Below are 21630 nucleotides of genomic sequence, written 5' to 3' on the forward strand. Positions count from 1 at the left end.
TAGCCCGTTCGGCTCTTCTGCCTTGGAATTGGTACTCTGTGTTGGTTCTGAGACAGAAGGTTAGGGATATTTTTTTTTAAGAAAGAAAGCTGTGTTCTGCATCCGGAGTGCCCCGTACCCCCTTCTGCTGAGCCCCGGGAGGATGCCCCTCTTTTCTGAATTCTTGATTGGGCTGTGTGATGTCCTCCATCCTTGTTTCCTGTGGCATTCTTTTGTAAATTGTAAATTGTTGTGCCAGGAGCAATCTGAGCTCCGGCTCACTCTGGGTGTGGTTTTCTTGCAGACCTGATTGTGGGGGCGTTTGGTGTGGACAAGGCTGTTGTTTACAGGTATAGCAGGGGAACAGGGACCCGGGAAGATGTGGGGGCAAGTAGGGTTTAGGAGCCCTGATATCAGGGAGCAGGGTAGACCTCAGATGTTTCTCTTCTTCTTCCTGACCCTAAAACCCCACACAGGGGCCGCCCCATTATCTCAGCCAGTGCCTCCCTCACCATCTTCCCCGCCATGTTCAACCCTGAGGAACGAAGCTGCAGCTTGGAGGGAAACCCCATGTCCTGGTATTCGGCTGAGCCTGGGCTAGGGAGTTCTGGGGACTAAACCCTTGGGGCTGTGCCTGGGGCTGGGAGGGGGGATGGAGGTAGAGTTCCTGGGACTGTGTTGTGCCACTGGGGGATGGGGAGAGGAGGAAGGGGCTGGCTGAGGTGGGTGGGAGAGAGAGAAGGAACTGAGAGGCCTGCCAGAGTCCATTGACTTCCTTCTGTCTCTCTCCAGCATCAACCTGAGTTTCTGTCTCAACGCCTCTGGAAAGCATGTCCCAGACTCCATCGGTAAGAGTTCCTTAGGGCCCTAGGAAGATGGCTGGTCAGTCAGTCAGTCACTCAGTAGGTATTTATTAACACTGACTATGCACCAGACACTGCAGTAAGTTTTGGGATACAAAGAAAGATAAAATACAGGCCCTGCCCTCGGAGCTCACATTTGAATGGGGAGATGGTCATAGTCATCCTGGGAGCCTGTGGCAGAGTGCCGGGAGACTCGACGAGCCCTTTTCAGAGCTGCTTCTCCACCTTTGGCATCTACCTGCCACTCAGCTCTCGCCTGCAGTGCAGCTCCTCAAAGCTGTAGCGTGCAGCGGCCACACTCTAGTAAAACTGTCTTAGCAGATGGGCTAAACCAGGTTCAGGATAACCACCAGGCTCCAAACCCATCAGTGAGTTAGGGGATGTCTGCCCCAGGCATGTGAAGGCTCCCCCCCCCCCTGCAGAATGGGCAGATAAGAACAATTCATTCCAGTGGCCACAGAGGCAGCTGAAGCAGGCTCTGGGGAGTGCTTAGAGTTTGGTCAGACATCAAAGAGGCCAATGTCGTCCACTGCATTCTGCGCCATGGCCAGTCGTCCTAGCTTATCTAGCCACTGGACTTCAATGTCTCTGGAATAGGGAGAGTGAGGATGGTGACTTTGTCCCATTCATGAGCAAGTGAAGACAAACATCCTATGATGTCCTGGTCATCCTGAAAATGAAGGATGAGCCACCATGGCAGCAATAAGGGAGGGAGGTCAGGAAGTGTAAGATGCTCTGGAGGAAGGATGAGTTCCAAGTTGGAGGTTATTGACTGGAAGTCAAGAGAGAAGTTTGGGCTAGATAAATAAGTCTCAGAATCATCTATGTAGAGATGATGATTGAACCCATGGAAGCAGACAAAATCACCTAGTGAGATAGTAGAGAAGACCTAGAATGATGCCATGAGGGAGCACTTGTAGTTAATGGCATGACCTGGAGGAAAATCTAGAAAAGCCGAAGTTAGGTGGCACAATAGATAGAATTCCAGGTCTAGAGATGGGAGGTCTTGAGTTCAAATCTGGCCTCAGACATTTTCTAGTTCTGTGACCTTGGACAAGTCACTTAACCCAACTGCCTAGCCCAGTGATGGCGAAGCCATGGCATGGTTCCCACCCCCAAAGTTTATTACTAGAAAAGCAGAGGGACTTGGGTGAAGCTGTTCCCCTTTCCCCTCTCCACTATGCCTGATGACATTTTTTCACATCCCCTGCCCCTCTGCCCAGCAGCCCAATGGGAGCGCTTCCTCCCTCCCCTGTGTGGGGTGGGGGGGTGAGGCTCAGCATGTGGTCTGGGGGGGTCAGCATGGCACTCAATGAGGGGGTGAGGGGGGAGCCCATCACTCCATTTCTAAAAGGTTCACCATCACTGGCCTAGCCCTTGCTATCAGAGAGTTGTTACTAAGACAGAAAGTAAGGTTATTATTTTTTAATTCAGAAAAGAAGACTGAGAAGGAGTAATTAGAGCAGTAGGAAGAGAACTGAACTAGGAGAAAGCAATTTCACCAAAATCTAGAGAGGAGAGAATATGCAGGAGAAAGGGGGGATTGAGAAGAAGCCATTAGTTTGGCAGTGAAGAGCTCATTTGGTGGCTTTGGAGAGAATAGCTTCAGCTGAATGATGAGCTCAGAAGCCAGATGGCAGACTGCAAGGTATTGAGGGAAGCAAAGAGAATCAGCATTTACACAGCCAGGCACGGTGCCAAGCCTTTTTACAAATACTATTTCATTTGATCCTCACAACGGCGCTGGGAGATAAGTGCTATTATTGTCTCCCATCTTACAGTTGAGAAAACGGAGACAGATAGTGGCTAAGGGACTTGCCCAGGGTCACAAAGCTAATGTGGGTCTGAGGTTTATCTTGGACTCAGGACTTCCTGACTCCAGACCCAGCACTCTATGCCAGCTAGACCAACTGGTAAGGTGAGGGGACAAATACTTCCTTAGCCCTTTAAGAAAATCAGTTAGCAAAATTGAGAAACAGGGCCAGGCTTCTGGGTAGGGAAGGAAGAGAGAGGTGAGATCTAGAGAGCTGTACTCATGGATCCCAATGATACCACCTCCCCTTGCCTCGTTTAGGTTTCACGGTGGAGCTACAGCTGGATTGGCAGAAGCAGAAAGGGGGCATTCGTCGGGCACTGTTCTTGGCCTCTCAGCAGGCATCCTACACTCAGACCCTGCTCATCCAAAACGGAGCCCATGAGGACTGCCGAGAAATGAAGATCTACCTTCGGGTATGGCCACAGCCATTTAAGAGTCCCATTCCCAGGATGGAAGGAGGAGGAGATGGGAGCCCTAGGGCTCCTTCCAGGGAGAGCGGGACAAGACCGTAGGGGTAGTAGAGTCAGTGGTTGGTTCCAAAGGACCCCCATGCATGAGGGAGGAAGGGAGATGGCTAGGAGACACTTGGGGCAGTTGGAATGGGGGGTTGCTAGTGGGAAGAGATTAGGGTAGTAAGTAGGAGCCTGGTGTTGGGATCCTCAGATTCCGGGGAAGAAACATCCCTTCAGTTGGAACAGCCCACAAGGTCCTCACAACATTCACCATAGACCAGCGAGAAACGGTGGTGATACTTACTGGGAAGATCCCGCTAAGAGTGGAACCATTCCCCACACAGAACCCAGGCAGCGAGTCTCCCAGCTGCACTTCAGGCTTCTGTAGGGGTTCCTTCTAGGCTAAGTGGAGAGAGAAAAGGAGCCGGGGGTCAGCTTAGTTCCCAGAACTCTTGTCTTATTCGATTCCCTTCACTCTGGTCCTCAGAATGAGTCCGAATTTCGAGACAAACTCTCTCCGATCCACATCGCCCTCAACTTTTCGCTGGACTCCAAAGCACCTCCAGACGCCCACGGCCTCCGACCGGTTCTGCACTACCAGAGCCGGAACCGAATCGAGGACAAGGTGTGAGAGGGTTAGGGGGCTTCATGAAAGGTCTTGGTCTCTGGCTTCAGGAAGGTCTGGGTTCAAATCCAGATGCTGTGCGAGCCTTGGTTTCCCCATCAGTAAAATGGGGATCGTACTCGCTGTGCTACCTGACTCCCAGGCTGTGATGTGAGACTCAAATGAGATAATACAGTGTGGCCCAAAAGTCTTGGCCTAATTGTAAGCTTGTAAACCCTTAAGCACGAAGACTTTTGGGACACCCTCCAACATAGTTTACATTTTGTAAAGTGCTTATAAATGTCAGTTATCGTTTATTATTATTAGGTAGCTAACAATTCGATCACTGTCTCATCAAACACAATGATAATGACATGCTATCATGACATTCTATAATACATAGAGAATATGATTTATAATATATAATCATTATAATTATATGATTATTCTAAATTACACGACGTCTAATTGCCCGATGATGAGGATGTGGAAGAGAGCCAGGAGGAAGGAAAGGGTCAGGAGGAGAGCCCACTGGGAGCCCATCGGGAGGGCAAGGCCTGCGTTCTCTGGGAAGGCCATCCTAAACTCTGCCTTCTCACCCCTCTTCCTCGGCCTCCGTAGGCTCAGATCCTTCTGGACTGTGGAGAAGACAACATCTGCGTGCCCGACCTGCAACTCGAAGTCTTTGGGTAAGTGGCTTCCAGGAGGAGTGCCCCGATTCCCGAGGCTCCCTGCGCCCAAGGGGCCGGGGAAGGGATAGGCAGACAGCCCAGTTCTAAGGAATATCTCAGTCCTGGAAGTGGAGGAGAGAAAAAAAGAATTCCGGGAGATGGGAAGAGAAGAGGATATGGGGTGGGCGTTGTTCCGGGGATCAGGATTTTAGCTTCTGCTCTTTGTTATCTGGGGCCAGTTGGTTCACCCATTTTGAACTCAGTTTCCCTCATCTTTAAATCGAGAGGAGTAAACTAGATGCCATCCAAGGTCCCTTGGACCTCTAAAATACAATTCCGTGTATGGTTCTTGTCCTCCAAGAGCCATACCCAGGAGTTCTGGTCCCCAGGGCATATTCAGGGAGGCAGGCCACAAAGGGAAGTCTGACCCAGTTGAGTTTAGTAGTGCTGGGGAAAGGGGTGGCCTGGCTCCTCAGAGCAGTGGTTCCCCTCACCCCTTCAGTCCCTTTTAAGAGGACCACAAAGTCAAAATGATTTTCATAATAACACTAAGATTGAATTTCTGTTGTCCCTGGAAACAAACATTCTTTGGGGTTTTCACTAACTTTTAAAAATATAAAGGGTTCAGGGGCAGCTGGGTAGCTCAGTGAGAGCCAGGCCTAGAGACAGGGGTCCTAGGTTCAAAGCTGACCTCATACACTTCCCAGCTGTGTGACCCTGGGCAAGTCACTTGACCCCCCCATTGCCTACCCTTACCACTCTTCTGCCTTGGAGCCAATTCACTGTATTGACTCCAAGACGGAAGGTAAGGGTTTAAAAAAAAAAAAAAGAATATAAAGGGGTCTAGGGAGCAAGGGGGTTCAGTGGATAAGAGAGCCAGGCTTGGAGATGGGAGGTCTTGGGTTCGAATTTGATCTCAGACACTTCCTAGCTGTGTGACCCTGGGCAAGTCATTTATCCCCAGTTGCCTACCCGTGCCCCTCTTCTGTCTTGGTACTGATACTCAGTATCAATTCTAAAACAAAAAGTAAAGGTTTAAAAAAAAAAAAGAGGGGATTATAAAGGAGTCCTGAGGCTGGGGCCCAGAGGCACTGCCATACTCCGTGGCCTCCTCCTTGCCCCTGGTGGCCGGAGGGGTCGTAGAGGGTCCGTGTGGTTGGGTGAGACAGAGCTGGGCCCCCCCAGGGATGGCCAGGGCAGGTCATTCGCCCTCGTGGCGCCTGTTTTTCCTCATTTGGGAGGCTAGCTTGGACCCACTCTAGAGTGGATTTGGTGCCACCAGGAAGCCTGGCATCTCTCCACTTGGCGCCCAAACCCTGACGTAGACTGCTGCTGTCTTCCCTCCTGCCAGGGAGCAGACCCAGGTGTACCTGGGCGACAAGAACGCCCTGAACCTGATCTTCCATGCCCAGAACATGGGAGAGGGAGGGGCCTACGAGGCGGAGCTTCGGGTCACGGCCCCCCCGGAGGCTGAATACTCAGGCCTGGTCCGACACCCCAAGGTGAGGAGGGCTCGGGGAGGGCGCTGGATGGGACTCCACACTGGAATGGCCTGGAGAGGGGGCCAGCATGGCGACTCTTTTCCCCTAGAATTTCTCCAGCCTCAGTTGTGACTACTTTGCTGTGAACCAGAGCCGTCAGCTTGTCTGTGACCTGGGGAACCCCATGAAGGCCGGAGCCAGCGTGAGTGGGAGGGCCAGGAACGAGGGTGGCAAGAGCCAGGACCGGGGAGGGCTGCTGAGGGAAGGGGCTCCAGCACGTTATTCTTCAGATTAATGATTGATTAGTCATGAGGGGGCCGGGGAGGGGAAGGAACTAGAAATGGGGGGTTGTGGGCCCAAGCAGTGGAGGAGGGGAGGGTCTCTGGAAGGAAAGGGATTGGACTGGCCATCGGTGGCCATTTACAGACTCCTCTGAAGTTTGCCAAGGGGTTTCCATCCATTCTGTCCTGTGAGCCTGACCAGTCCGCCTCCTTCCTTCTTTATGCCTACAGCTGTGGGGGGGCCTCCGATTCACTGTCCCCCATCTCCGGGACAACAAGAAAAACATCCAGTTTGATTTCCAGATTCACAGGTAGGGCCTGCGGGTGTGAGGAGGGGAGAGGGACAGAGCAGGGGGTGCCTCTCTGGCCCGGCTCACCGTCTCCCCTTTCCTCTCCTCCCTTCTTTGTTCTTTGTCCTCCTCTCCTGCAGTAAGAATCTCAATAACTCGCAGAGTGAAGTGGTTTCCTTCCTCCTCTCGGTGGAGGCTCAGGCCCAGGTCTCGCTGAACTGGTCAGTCCCGGGGCAGGCTTAGGGGGCCAGGTCGGGGGGCTGCGCCAAACCTCTGGGATCCATCCTGACCCTTCTCTCTCCCCTTCTCAGGGTGTCCAAGCCAGAGACGGTGCTGTTCCCATGGAGTGGCTGGCAGCCCCGAGATCCACCCCAAGAAGAGATGGATGTTGGCCCTGAGGTCCACCACGTCTATGAGGTGTGAAGACAGAAATGGCAGGGGGGGGCGAAGGTGGGGGACGGGGCAGGAGAGGAGAGGAGAGCCTGGAGGAAGAGTCAAAATTCCATCACAAGTTGAATTCAAGCATTTAGAGATCGTGTGGTTGAACCCTCTCCATTTTTTTTATTTTTGGATTTATTTTTATTTTAAATTCAACAAACACCAAATTGAATGGGCATTTCCATAGGCCACAGTAGAATGGGAAAAGACACTTGATTATACCTGAAACCTCAGGTCTGTTGGGTTCTTCTTGCTCTTCTTTTTAAGTATATAAGTTCAACCTGTAGTTTTCAAAGCTGTCCTACATGTCCGTACTTCTTCCTGACCTTCTCTCTGGCCTCATCTCTGAATTTTAAAAAAGTCTGAATGACCCTCCTTTCTTTCCCCATTCCTCCTACCTTCTCCTTCTCCCCCTTTTTCTCCTGCCCTCCTCACTGTTAAAAAAGAAAGAAGGGAAAATAATTAGTCCTTATAACAAATATACATAATCAAGGGAAGCAAAACCCCACATTGGCCAAATCCAAAGACGTTTGCCTTGAGTCTACTCCCTCTGGCAGGAAATGAGTGGCCCGTGCCATTGACCGTCAGTCTCCTGAAATCACAGTAGGTCTTTGCATTGGTCAGAGTTCTCGAGACTTTCAAATCCAGCCCTCTTGTTTTACAGATGGGGAAACTGAGGCCCACCCGTAAAACAAAGGTTTAGGACTTGAGCCGACCTCTAAGATCAAACCCTATGGTCCTGTGAATGGAGAGTGCGGGTAGTGAGTGGCGTGGATGGCAGGCAAAGGGACAGGAAAGGGCAACGACTGATGGTCACAAATTAGACATTGGGGCACATTCCCTTATTTGTGGGAACTAGAGAGGGCAAGGAAAAGAGTCGACTCGATTCAACAAACACTGCCCAGGGGGTGTCCCTGTGAGAGGAGAGAAGGGAACAGATGCCAGGGACGGTACAGAGTCGGAATCAATAAAGCTGGACCACTGATGGGATGTTGCAAGGACTGGGGGTAGGAGAAGGAGTCAAAGATAAATAGTAATCGCTGACATTTATGTAGCACCTTAAAGTTTGCCAAGTAAAAAAATGAGTATACATTGTCTCATTTGAGCTTCGAGAAACAATTGCGAGAGATAAGCATGCTACATATTTTATTCTTGTTTACAGTTGAGGAAACTGAGGCTCAGAGATATTACTGACAGGACAGAGATGATGGGAGCATGATACAGTGGACTCTCAATCCCTAATTACAGAACCTGCTTCTGCAACTTCTGGACAAAGGAGTTCACTTCTCTGGACCTTAGTTTCCTCAATTGTAAAGTTTGGCCATTAGATTAAATGACCTCCAGGCTCCCTTTTAGCTCCACTGAGACAGCTAGGACGCTAACTCCCACCAAAGAAATGGGATTTTTTGAGATCAAGTCGCAGTGTTACACCAAAGTGGGATTTGCACTGGTCCCCCATGGCCTAGTTCCACCACTAAACATCAGCATGGCAGCTTTGACCTGCTCCATTTCTGCCCTGGGCTGGTTCATCCTTCCTTAGGTGACCTGATGCCCACAGTCCTCCTGAGGTTCACCGATTGGTGTCCCACTTGGTAGGCCTGCCTTATCAGCCTTGCCCACTTCAGCTCAGAATTCCTGAGCTCAAACAAGCCACCAGCCTCAGCCTCCCAGGTAGCTTGGACCACTCTGGCCAGCAGAAATAGGGTAATCTAGAGGGAAGGTCTGGTTAGGAGGGAAGTCCCATTTTGGATCTGCTGACTTGGAGATTCCAAAGGGACACTGAGGGGCACGTAACCCTCAGAAGGCACTTAATGACGTGGAATTTAGGAGAGAGATTAGGACTGGATACATAAATTTGGAAGTCATCTTTGAAGAGTTGATCCTTGAACTTTCCTTGCCAGATGAGTTCACTAGGTGAGAGAACGTAGGGAAAAAAGAGAAAAGGGCTCAGGACAAATCCTTAAGCTTTCAGGGCAGGAAACAAATGATGAATTCTCTGAGGAGACTACAAAGGACCAATCAGACAAGCAGAGGAAAACCAAGAGAGAGAAATGGCTCAGAAGCCAAGAAAGAAGCGAGTCTTCTATAGTAAGGAATGATTCAAATCTGCAGAGAGTCAAGGTAGGTGGGTCCACTAGATTGGGCCATGAGAAGCTGTTGGTGATCGTGGAGAGAGGAATTGCAATAAAATGCGAAGATGAGAATTTGGGCTGTAAGAATTGAGAATTAACTGGGTTAGGGAGAAACTTAGAAAAATGACCAGGGCAGCAGTGCCAAGATCAAAGTGAGATCAGTAACAGGACCAAAGTGTCCCCCACTAATGGCTCCATTCTTCCTTTTCTCAGATTATCAACCAGGGGCCCAGCTCCATCAGCAGAGGGATACTGGAGGTCAGCTGCCCACTGGCCTTGGATGGGCAGCAGCTTCTCTACGTCACAAATATCTCAGGGCTTAGCAACTGCACATCTAGTCATCCTCCCAACCCCCAGGATCTTAAGGTAAGAAAATATGCAGTGGGACCAGAGGATGATGGGAGCACGTGGGCTGAGAAGGATGTGAGATCTGAGCTCTAGGGAAGAGATAGAGGGCAGGGGATGCTGGTCCATTTAGTTCACTTAATGGTCATTTTTTACTCTGCCTGCTGTGTATAAAACACAGTAGTAGTTGTTGGGGAAGATGCAAAGTTTCAGGAAGGTGAAGTCCTTGCTGTCATGGAGCTTACAGACTTGAGATGAGATATGATAGATACATGTCATAGAATCACAGAGTTTGAGACCCCGGCACAAAGGAATCCCCACAAGAACAAACCTGATAAGTGGTTGTCTACACTGTTTAAAGACCTTCAGAGAAAAGGTCTACAGCTGATCAAAGGAACTTATCCCACTCTTGGGCACCTATTATCATGTGGGAGTTATTTCTGACATCAAATCTAAACCTGCTTCTTTGCAACTTCGTAATACCAATAGCTAACGTATATAAAGTGCCTGCTATGTGCCAGGCCCTGTATTGAGTGTTTTATAAATATTATCTCGTTCCATCTTCACAATCTTGATTTTTACCTATATTGTGAAGTAGGTCCTATTATTATCACCATTTTACAGTTGTGAAAACTGAGACAAACAAGTTAAATGACTTGTCCGAGGTATCACAGCTGGTAAGTAGCTGAGGCTGATTTTGGACTCAGGTCTTCCTGACTCTAGGCCCAGTGCTCTGTCTACTGTACCACCTAGATGCTTGGATCTGCCTTCTGGGGCCAAGCAGAGCAAACCTAATTCCTTCTCCACATGACAGCCCTTCAGACACTCTCTGAGCACAGCTGTCATATCTTCTCCAGACCAAAAACATCCAGATCTTTCAACAAATCCTCATCTGTCCTGAACTCCAGGGCCTTTGCCATCCTGGATACCCTCCAGCTTCTCCATATCCTCCTGGGGCCCAGAACACACCATTCCAGAAGAGGTCTAACTAGGGAGAGTACATGAGATTATCACCTCCCTGTTCCTGGAAGCGACTCCCTCCCTAATGGAGCCCAAGATGCCATGGGCTTTTCTGGCTGCCAGACCCCAAGATCCTTTTCAGAACAGCCTCTGTCCATCAGTGCCTTCCTTATCTTCTACTTGCAGAGTTTTGTGCCCAAATGCCAAACTTTATATTTCTCTCTAGAGAAGTTCATCTTATTAGATTTAGTCTGTCAAGATCTTTTTGGATTCTAACTCTGGATCTGTTGGGGGTGCAGTCCTCTCCAGCTTTGTCCGTCCATGCTGTTATCCAAGCCACAGAACAAAATGAGAAACCACTCAGGGCAAAGCATAGATTCCTGGGGCTCTTCTGCCATGGTAATGCCCAACCATCAACAGCTACTCTTTGAGTCTGGCCATCTAACCAACTCTGAGTCCATCCAGTGTTTTTGTTTTTTTAAACTCTTCCATCTTAGAATCAATGCTAAGTATTGATTCCAAGATCAGAAAGATCTAGGCAGTTGAGGTTCAGCGACTTGCCCAGGGTCACACAGCTAGGAAGTGCCTGAGGTCACATTTGAATCCAACTCCTCCAGACTCCAGACTTGGCTCTCTATCCACTTCACTACCTTGCTGCCCCTGAATCCATCCAATTATATTATCATCTAATCTATGGTTGGTTGGGTTTTTTTTTTCCAAAAGAAAAGTATGAGATACTTTATCAGATGATTTGCTAAAGTAGACGTAAACTAGATCCATAGCATTTCCTTAATTTATTACTTCAGTAATCTCATCAAAAATATAAATGAAATTCATCTGCCATGACTTCTTTTTTTTTGGCGCCTGAGTCTCCTGGTCAACCACCTCTACTGCAAGTTCAGCTTTTATTCCTGGGTCCGGGCCCACTGCTGATCAGTGGAGAAACTTTAGGTGACTCCATTTCTCAGCCCTCCTGCAGCTCAGCCCCCAGAACCTGAGAGCTCCACCAGCCTCAGCCTCCCCCAGAATCCAAGATTTTGAGCTTGGGCTACCACACCCATTGGGCCTTGTTCTTAATGAAGTCATGTTGACTCTTTGCCTTTGTCACGTCCTTTTCTCAATATTAGACAATCATCTCTTTACTATCCTTTCTAGCATGTCCCTGAGAATCAAATCAAACTCACTGGCCTCTTCACTTCCCTTTATGAAAAATTAGGACAGTGTCTGCCCTTCTGCAAAGTTGTGGCTTCTCTCTTGTCGGCCATGGTCTTCCATGTAATTTTGGTTGCTGCTGTTTTGGTTTCGTTTCTTATAAAACCTTTACTTTCTGTCTTGGTATCAATTCTGCAAGGGCTAGGCAATCAGAAGTTAAAGGACTTGCCCGCAGTCACACAGCTAGGAAGTAACTAAAGCCAGATTTGAACCTAGGACCTCCCATCTCTAGGCCTGGCTCTCAAACCACTGAGCCACCTAACTGCCCCCTTCCGTGTATTGCTGACAGTGGCTCCCTGTCCCACCTCCCTGTTGTTTCGGACCCGAGGATGTAGTTCATCTATGTCAGTTGACTTGATTCATCAGAAACAACTAAGTGTTCTCTTGCCATCTCCTTATTTCTCTCAGATCTCAAATGTCTACCATTTTTATTCTGTCATTTCCCATGGAAATTAGGTCATTCTCCTTTGTAGAGAAAACAGAAACAAAGTTAAATTTAAGCTACTCTGCCTTCTTCCTGTTGTCAGTTATGGGCATCCCAGCAAAGACAAAACAGAATTAAGCAATTTTGCTTTCCTTCCACTATTAGTTGTCATTCCATCTCCCGACCCTCCTTTGATCCTCCTGTTTCTCCCCAGATAACTCTACTGGGGATTGTTTATCCTCCATAGCTTCCCTCAGCAGCCTTGGCTCACTGAGCTTCAGCATTCCTGAGACTTTTTACAGGTCTTACATTTACATGTACATTTTACATTTATCCTCCCATATGCATCTTCTCTTGCTGGGCTTTGCTTCCATTTTCTGTCCATTTCTTTTAAAAGTCAAAGTCAGCTGATGAGTTTCCTGTGCATCCACATTGCTCTCCAGAGAACTCTTGTTTTTGTTCCCCGTTGGAATTATTTCTACTTGTGTCTTCAGGGTTTCCTTCCTGAGCATCTCTCGGGCCTTTTGAAGTATTTTGGTCTATGAGATCATACTTGTCTTTCCTCTGAACCTAATGAAGCCCCTTTCCCCAAATCTAGGGGATGAGCCACATTATGCCATTTTCCTCTCATCCATCATGAACTCTGGGATTGAATGACCACTTGTCCCCAAGTGTCCCATCCTTTCCACTCAAACAACTATTGCCTTCCTCTCCTTTGGGAGAATCAGATCCCGAACAGAATTCTCCCTTGATGAGTCCTCCACCTTTTGAAGGCTGAAATTGTCACTAAGACAAGTCAAGAAGTTATTAGCCATTTACGTGGATTCCATGTTTTATCATGTACTATAATTGAGTCCACAATGGGACGTGCAAGCACAGTGCTTAGTCCTGGCAGAGAGGAATCAAGGAAGGCTTCCTAGAGGAAGTGCTGATTGACTTTAAAGGTGAATTCAGAAGGTGAGACTAGGAAGGGAGAAGAGGCAAGTAGACTGATAGGAAAGAGGAAGGAAGGTAGATATTTGTTGAGGACCCTGGAAAGGGGCAGTGAAAGTAGTCAGCAATGAAACGTCCCCAAAAGAGGAAGTTCCTATGCTCAGCAAGTTACCAGAACAAGACCTGTCTAAAGAGAGATCCAAGGTAAACCAGACCTGGAGACTGGATCCGCCATTACGGTGGAAGGGAGATGGAATCTAACTTGGGGTTCTCTCTCCAGCTGGATCCTGAGGAGCCCCAACACCGGCTGCAGAGGCGAGAGGCCTTAGGCCGAGGACCAGCTCCTGGCCCTCGAGTCCTGGTAAGTTTGGGCTTCTGGGAACCCTGGGATTTGGGGGTTCTGGAGGTGCCTGGGGGAATAGACTCAGGACCCAAGAGCTACTAAAGGGTATGGGGCCAAGGATTAGAGTTGAAGCTAAACATCAAGACTCCTGGTTCCCGGACACCTTCCTCTTCTAAACCTTCCTCAGAAATGTCCTGAAGCCGAGTGTTTCCAGTTGCGCTGTGAGCTGGGACAGTTACACCGGCAGGAAAGCCAAAGTCTACAGCTGCACTTCCGAGTATGGGCCAAGACCTTCCTGCAGGTGAGAGCCTGTCCCCCAACTCTCTTCTCCCTCCCTCTCTGTCCCTGTCTGTCTGTCTGTCCCTCCCTCTGCTTCTTCATCTCCTTCCCCCTCCCTGTGCTCAGGCTCCCAGTCGGGACGACTCTACCAATATCTGACCGGCACCTTCTCTGCTGGGAGCCAGGCAGGTCCGAGACTCGCCCTCTTCCTCTTCCCAGCCCCAATGTTATTGTCCGAGCTGTGGGCCTGTGCTGCCACCTGGTGGCCATGGTGTGTAGGACAGCCTCTCCCTGCTGACCTCTTCAATGACAAAAGACCAGGAGAGAAACTCACCAGGGGGAGACAGAGAACAGACATGGAGCCTGAGGAGAGAGAAGGAGGAGATCGATTCCCCCCAGGACAGAAAGACACAGGCACGAGGGAGATGGAGAGAGTCGACATCTATGGGATCCCTACTGTGTACCCAGAACCCTTTGCTAGGCTCTGGAGAGCCGAGATTCTGTTGGTGCGAGTTCTAGCAGCAGGACTCCTGGGTCCTGGCAAATGACTTCTTTGGAGCCCCAAATTTCATCCCCCTGCGGCCAAGCTCATCCTTGGACCACAGGGCATCCCTCGGTCAGGACCTGTCCAGGCAGCAGGTGTCAGAGCTCGCCGGGGTCCCCCTTGGTCACTTCAGGGTGTCGGGGGAAGGCAAGGTGATCCTGGAGGGGGTCACCGAAGACAATAAGACAGGATCCTCCAACCCCCACGAAAGGGAAAACCTCCTGGAGATCTGACCCAGATGCTGACAATCGTGGTACAAGATACGGCATAAAATGCATAGGAGAGGGACAGGCAAAGTTCTGGAAAGGACGGAGGGTATCAGAAAAGGCAGTACGGACAGCCTGGCTTTGGAGCATGGGTTGGCAGGATGCGGTGAGGGAGAGGCAGGAGGCTGGAAAGACAGAAACGGTGTCTCAGTTTCCTCATTTGTAAAATAAGGTTTGCTTAGATGACTTCTAAACAGGTTAGCCCTATGATATGATGGCGTGAAGAGATTCATGGAGCTACAGAAAAAAGGGAGAAGCAGTTCTCTCTCGAAGCCCCCTGGCAGATCCTGAGCTTATGGGGTAGGAGAATGGGGATGGCCCTGACCTTCTCTTTCTCTCCTGCAGTGGGAGCATCAGCCAGCCAGCCTGCAATGCAAGGCGGTATATGAGACACTGAAGATGCCATATCGGATCCCTCCTCAGCAGCTGCCCCGGAAGGAGCTTCAGGTAAGTCAGGGATCTGGGCATCAAGCAGGGAGGTACAGGGAGGCAAGCAAAGAAGGAGGGTTCAAGTCTTGGTGCCTAGGACTTGGGTGGGCTCTCATCCTGGGTTTTGGGATCCAGATATGGGTTGAGAAGAAGCCTGGAGCCCCCTAAGACCCTTTCCCCCCTCTTCTCCAGGTGGCAACTGCAGTACAGTGGACCAAGGCAGAAGGCAACCAGGGGGTTCCTCTCTGGATCATCATCCTTGCCATACTTCTTGGCCTCCTGCTCCTCGGCCTCCTGATCTATGTCCTCTACAAGGTCAGTGGCAAGTCTAAACTCCCTTCATCCCCCAGGCCGAACCCCTAACCCTGATTGCTCCCCCTTAACTCCACTTGCATCCTTGATTGGTCCATGGGCCACCCCTTCAGTCATAGTGTCTAGAAGAAACCAGAAAGCCAGAAATGAGGCCATTAGCTTGGGCGTAGGATCTTGGATTCAAATCCTAGCTCAGCTACTTGCTCCCTTTGTGACTTGAATAAGCCACTTGGCCTTAGCTTCTCATCTGTAAAATGAGGGGTTTGGACTAGATAAGGTGGCTGCTGGGGTCCCTTCTGACTTTAAATCCATGATCCCAGGATTACAGTCTCCAGAATGAGATTATCCAGTGGCCTCACCAGGCACATGGTTGGCCCCGGTACTCAGTCTTATCATGGAACACTATGCTATTTACACCATGACTGACCAGGGAAGGCCCCATGGTGGCAACTTTCAGGGAGAGGGACTTTGTAGCCCATTCACAAAGTGAGGATCAAGACAAGAACCGTAGTCCAGAATCCCCTCACCACCTTCACTGGGGCTGTCTCCCCCACTCCCTCTGGCCATGAACTATTTCTGCCCTTTTTTTTTTAAAGCTTTTATCTTCCATCTTAGAACCAAGACTGTGTTTTGGTTCCAAGGCAGAGGGGGTTAAGTGACTTGCCCAGGGTCACATAGCTAAGAAATGTTTGTGGCTAGATTTGAACCTAGGGCTTCCCATCTCTGAGCTTGGCTCTCAATCCGTTGAGCCACAGAAGCCCTCATTTCTAACTTTCAAGAAGCCAGCAAGGACTTCCCCTGCTAGATAACATTGACAGTCCAGTCCAGAGGAGGGGGAGTCATTCCGAAAGGGTCTTGGTGCTTAAAGATCCCAGTGAGATTTAATTCATTGCTGAGATCTCTCCCCAAATAGCCTATCAAATGTGTTTCCTGGGACCCCGTACATGGCCACGGCCATCTCATCTTCAGGCCCTTAATTAGAGGCTCCCCACTCTCCTCACCCCATATTCTCCATGCCATGCAGACTCCTGGGGCCCTTCCTAACAGTCCAAGCAGCATTCTGGGTTCAGTTGGGGGAGCAACAGGGAGATGCATTGCAAAGGGGGCCAGGAGCCAGATGCTTGCATCCTCACCTCTTTCTCCTTCCCCATCCCCAGCTTGGATTCTTCAAACGTTCCCTCCCATATGGCACCGCCATGGAGAAGGCTCAGCTCAAGCCCCCAGCCACCTCGGATGCCTAAGACCTCCCTGCCCTGGACTCCTTTTCCCAAAGGCCCTGCCCCTCCTCAGCTGACTGGGGCAGGGGAGGAAGCGGGTGCTCCCTAAAGGTGCTTTAGGGTCAGGGAGGGGGGAAATGGGTCTTTCCCCCCGCCCCGGCTCAGAGACATACTTGAAGAGTCAGAGCTGGGGGTGGGAGAGCAAGGGACCCTCTCCTCAATGCACTGTGAAGGACCCAGATTATGGGGATGTAGGACCCTGCCGCCCCAGACCCTTGGAGACTTGGCACAGAAAGTTCTTTGGAAATGGCTTCGGAACTTGAGCTGGGAGTGTCAGATTCCCTGGGGACACCCTGGGATGTCAGCTTCAAGTCTCCTAACAGGGAGGGGAGTTCTGGCGTTGCCTTGTGAGAAACCTAACGGCCAGAGAACATTTCTGGAAATCTAGAACTCTTCGGAGCAGGACTATGGGCCCTCTGTAGCGGGCCCCAGCCCAGGGCAAAGAAGGGACCCAGACCCAGGAGGGTGACCCAGGGTCTGGCTCAAGACTGATTTCAAAACGGGATGGCCCACTGTTCTTGGACTCAGCGCCCAGCTCAAAATGGAGCCAGAATCCGGATGAAGACAGAGCTCCGAAATGGTCTGGCAATGACTTGGAACCCCAGGCTTGAGAGAACTTATCTGAGGGGTCCAGCCATGCTAGGGCTAACCCAGGACTCCAGGTTACTCGGATGCAGCACCTCACCTGGAGGCAAGTCCAGGACCTGACTCAGGGGAAGTTGGAATGCCAGGAAGTCCAGGGCCCCGATGGGAAATACCATAGAGGCCGGCAGGCTGCCACTCCAGAACTTCAATTTGGCCTCGCTCCCAGGTCCTCGGAGCAAGGGGGCCAGCCTGCCTGCCCTGGGCCAGGCAGTAGAGTTCTCCACTCGAGTGTGTTCTTACAACTGTATTGATGCTGCCGCCTCCCCTTCCCTGCCCCTCTTCCTGGCCCTGGGGACATCCTGGGACTTATTTAAACTCTGTTGCAAGTGCAATAAACTTGGCTAGGGGCCACCACTGACCACAGGCCCAATTCTGTTGCCCTCCCCATACACACACACATATCATCCATGTCTTATCAGGGACCTTGGTCTCACTAGCTAGTCTTGACTTCTCCCTGAGAATGGGGCTTAGTCCCCAAGAGCTGATGGGCCCGTGTGCCTGGAGGCAGAGAAACTGGCATGGGAGAAAACCTTCTTAGGGACTGGGAGCGAGTTCTAGAAGGGCCTGGGGAGGGGGAAAGGGGACCAGTTTTGACATTGATAAAGAGAAGCTGCTATCATTTCCCAAAGGTCAGGAGGATGTCATTTGGGGGTAATAGCATCTACAAGTCCAGGGGGAAGCCTGGGAGAAGTGGAGCCAAGGAAGAGAAGGCTGAGGGGGTTGTTGAAGGGGGGGGGGGGATACTTCTCTTTTCTCTGTCTCTCCTTTGGCCTGTAGCAGCAAGAGAAAATGACCTGAAGGGGAAGTTGAGATTAGACTGGAGGAAGGATTCGCTGTGATGCCTGGGAGATCCTGGGCTCTAGGAGACAAGAGGTCCTTCATCCTGAGGTTGCGGTGGCAGGATCTAGCCACTAGGAGGCAGCTTGGTCACAGCATCCCATGGGACCATGGGCCAAACGAGGCTAGTTGTTCAGTGGTCTGTAACTCAATTCCTTCCTATTCCTGCCCAGCAGTAGCTGTATGTCCCCAAATACCCCTTTTGGGGAAGCAATTCTTTTTTCCCTCACCTCTTCCATGCCTTCCAATACTCCCAGACTCCAGTTCCCTCTTAGGGGTTCTGGGATGAAGAACTGGCCCTTGGGGAATCTAGGTGGGAACCAGACAAGTCAGGCTTCTTCCACTGGTCCGTCCAGTCTCTGTTCTCTTGAGGAAGCACCAAAAGCATGTGTGGGGAGGGGAAGAAGGAAAGAGGGTGGGAGGGCTCAGCCCAAAATGTGGGCTCTTCAGTAATCCAAGCCCTCCCTCCCAGATCCTCTGGGTGTGGGTCCAGTAGCTGCAGAGTCTCTCCTAAATGCGGATCCAAGCTCTCCTGTGTGTGAAGGTGAGTGAGTGGAGCTAGGCAGACAGAAGGGAGCTAGAAAAAAAGCCCTTTCGGTTCATCCATGTCAACTGACAGGACATGATGGGTACCACAAAGCCCCCAGAAGATCAGGCTCTCTCCCAGACACCCAGCACATCACAAATGTCTTTGAATTCAGATCCAGAAGAGATCTTAGAGATCACCCAGTCCAGTTTCCTCATTTTACAGATAAGGAAACTGATGTGTTGTGATTTGCTCAAGGTCACATAAGTGGTAAATAGCAGAGCCCCAAGATTTGAACCCAGGTCCTCTGAGTCTAAAAATCCATGCTCTGTCCTCTACATCAGTAATCAGAAACAGAGTCAGCCCAAAGTTTAATCCAGTTCAAGGCACAAATTTCTCCACCCCTAAGCTGAGGGTCTCTACCTTAGGTTTAGGACGTCCCTCCCAAGATCTCTAAGGACTTAGAGAATGTGTGGGGCATCCCAGCCAGAGGCCTAAGAGAGGTGATGAGCATTTGGGATGCCCATGCCCCTACCAGAGCCCAGAAAGCTGAGTAGTTGAATGTTACAGGGGGACTGCAGAGGGAGCGCCAGCTGGCCAGCAGGAAGCTGATCTGGGGGTCTCGGGTTTCCCAACATCAATTAGAGCAGCCAGCCAGGCTCATTAGCAGCCTGGGGCGCAGAACTCATCAATAATAGATCCACTCACATACTGCCCCCCCCAACCCCAGCCACTCACCAAGGTCACCCCCTCCCATTTCCACCCTACCCAGCCTTTCTCCCTGGAGTCAGATCCCTTCCACTCCAACAAGAGCCTTCTCCACTGTCTCCCCATCGTAGGGTCTCTAATAAGAGTCATGAGGTGAGCGGGGATTATGAGGGTCAAAGATTCTCTCCCTCTGCATCTATCTCTCTTTACCTGAGGAATCTTCCCAAATATCCCTTCTAGAAGGATAATTGTTCATGTTTCTAATAGAGTACTTTGTGGGGGCTTTTTTTCATGTTCTCAGCACCTTGTAGTGCTGACTAGTGTACGTATTATTGTCCCCATTTGGCAGATTAAGAAATTGAGACTCAAGGGTTCTAACACAAACAAGATTCAAACCCTAGGTCTTCCTCAGAGGCTAGTCCTCTTTCCACTATATCACCCAGCCTTTGGAAGGCTATTCTGATAGGGGTGAGATGAAAGGAGGAAGGAAGGGCAGGTCTGGGTTAACACTTCCTTTTTCTTCAATCTCTGAAAGATAAAGAACCAAAATGTATTTCCTCCTGGAAGCCAGCCAGAATAGGAGCAGTTGGGGCTAGGTGAGGACTGAGGCCAGAGAACAGAGACTCAGTTTCCCAGAAAAGAACTGGGTATCCAGATTCTCCGAGGTCCCTCTGGCCCCTGCCCTCCAACACTTGGGAGCCTGGATTCCAAGCCACTGGCCTGCCAGCTTTTAGACCCCAGGTGTCCCGGATTCTAGTCTCCCATCCCATCTCCATGTCCTTGAAATGGAACCTGCTTGTTAGGGAAGGGAAATAGATCTTTTCCCTCCCACTTTAGATCGATGAGAGGGGACATAGTGGAGGAGACCAAAATGTCCCAAAGATGGGAATATGAGCATCTGACCTCCCATCGATCACCACTCTGGGCTCTTTCCAGCTCCAACTCTAAGGTTACTATGGTCTTGAGATCCCAGGCCTTTTCCCCCTTAAGAACCCAGGAGCTTTGGCCTCCAGCCCTTCCCCCTCTTCCTAATCTGTCCCCCTCCCCCAGGACTCATTTTGCCCTTCCCAACTTCCCCAGAACCCAGTGGAACCTTCTCCCTCTGGCTTTCTGATGCAGGTTGTCCAGAGAAAGGACTCAGCTTTCTGGGACTCAGAGGGGTTAGCCAGTCTCTCTTTCTCCCTTTTCTTTACTGAGGGCAGGTACTAACAAGTCCCAGACAGTAGTAGCTTCCCCATCTTCTCTACTGCCTTCCAGCTCACACTGCCAGACCCTGCTATCAGTCTCCCCTCCCAAGCCCAACACTCGGGCCCAGGTTTTGTTCCTCAGCATCATTCCTCCCTCCAGAACCCAACAGGGCTGTGCCCAGCTCTAGATCCTCTCTGGGCCCCTCCTCCCAAGCCCACAATCCAGATATTTTGCAGAGGCCCAGAACTGTGAGGACCCAAGGGCTCTCAGGTGTCCCATCACCCAGCCTCACCCTTTCTAAGGCAATATGCTCTTCCCCAGGTTCAAGCCTTCATCCAGGCTTCAATGGGGATGGGACTCTCATTCTCCCCAAGACTCAGGTGTCCTGTCCCCCAGTCCTGAGATTTGGGGATTCTTTTGCCCAGGACTAGCCCTCTCCTCAGGCCTCAGGTGCTCCGGCCCCCCAAGTAGCCTACACTTCCTGTTCCCAGGCTCATCCCTTACTCCAGGACCCAATTATCCCATCTTCCCCTTCAGGATCCGATGATCCCGCTCTCCCCCAGCCCCTATTCCCCACCCCTCGGGCAGGGCCCCGACACCCCGTTCTTTAGTCCCAGGGCTCCCCGCCAAAGACGCCGGAGCCCCCCAGACTCGGGGCCATTGCTGCTCATTCCCGAATGGCTCTTTAGGAAGCCGCTGTGGTGATCTCCAACCCCAGCAGAGTCCCGGGGCCGGCCTCATCCTGGGCTCGCGGTGTCCCGGCCCCCAGGCATCCCCCAGCCCCAACCTTTGCCTCCCCCTCCAGATATCCTGCCACCCCGAGCCAGAGCTCCAGGAAAGAAACAGAAGCGAGCTGGGAGCCAGGGCGCCACTGGCAAGAAGTGGCGGGGAGAGCCCCGGAGCCCCCTCCCACACAGCGGCCTCCCACGGCCCTGCCCCCTCTCCCTCTCCCCGAGCCTCCCTCCCTTCCTCACCTGCTCTCAGCCCCAGCCCCGCCCCCGCTCCGCCCCGGCCCAGCCACCAGCTCCTCCCTTGGCTCCTCCTCTCCCCCCCCAACCCCGCCAGATCGGCCCCCGGGACGGAGCCGCGCGGAGCCCCGAACGCCTGGGTCCCCAGCATGATCCTCGGTGAGTGGCCTCCGTAGCTCCAGTCTCCGGACCCCTGGGGTCCCCTCTGGCTCTCCGATCCCCCCCCATCCTGGGCTTCGCGGTGACAGCGGGCTCCTGTCAGAGCCTGGCCCCCCTCCCCCCACATCTGGCTCCACATCTGTGCCCTCCGCCCCCCTCCAGAGCCCCCTTTTCCCCTATGGTTCACTACTCGAGGAGATGGGGGTAGGGGCGAGCCGGGCTCCCGTAATGAGCGTGCTGCATATTCATGAGGCTCATGAATATTCTA

The 21630-nt window shown here is 51.2% G+C and overlaps 1 protein-coding gene across 1 annotated transcript in view; it reads left to right on the forward strand.

The window, feature by feature from the left end:
• Positions 1-17334, forward strand: part of ITGA5 (integrin subunit alpha 5) — a 32532-nt gene extending 15198 nt beyond the window's left edge. The window contains exons 14-30 of the mRNA XM_044677857.1: positions 284-329; positions 456-557; positions 772-827; positions 2917-3071; positions 3598-3735; positions 4336-4403; positions 5737-5887; positions 5976-6068; positions 6379-6458; positions 6578-6658; positions 6749-6854; positions 9221-9373; positions 13162-13242; positions 13412-13525; positions 14659-14760; positions 14935-15057; positions 16212-17334. Of these exons, the coding sequence (XP_044533792.1) occupies positions 284-329; positions 456-557; positions 772-827; positions 2917-3071; positions 3598-3735; positions 4336-4403; positions 5737-5887; positions 5976-6068; positions 6379-6458; positions 6578-6658; positions 6749-6854; positions 9221-9373; positions 13162-13242; positions 13412-13525; positions 14659-14760; positions 14935-15057; positions 16212-16295 (1733 nt within the window). The 3' untranslated portion in view covers positions 16296-17334. The remainder of the gene's footprint in view (positions 1-283; positions 330-455; positions 558-771; positions 828-2916; positions 3072-3597; positions 3736-4335; positions 4404-5736; positions 5888-5975; positions 6069-6378; positions 6459-6577; positions 6659-6748; positions 6855-9220; positions 9374-13161; positions 13243-13411; positions 13526-14658; positions 14761-14934; positions 15058-16211) is intronic.
• Positions 17335-21630: the final 4296 nt, after the last annotated feature.

The sequence above is a fragment of the Gracilinanus agilis genome, chromosome 5 (genome assembly GCF_016433145.1).
Source record: "Gracilinanus agilis isolate LMUSP501 chromosome 5, AgileGrace, whole genome shotgun sequence".
Lineage (NCBI taxonomy): Eukaryota > Metazoa > Chordata > Mammalia > Didelphimorphia > Didelphidae > Gracilinanus > Gracilinanus agilis.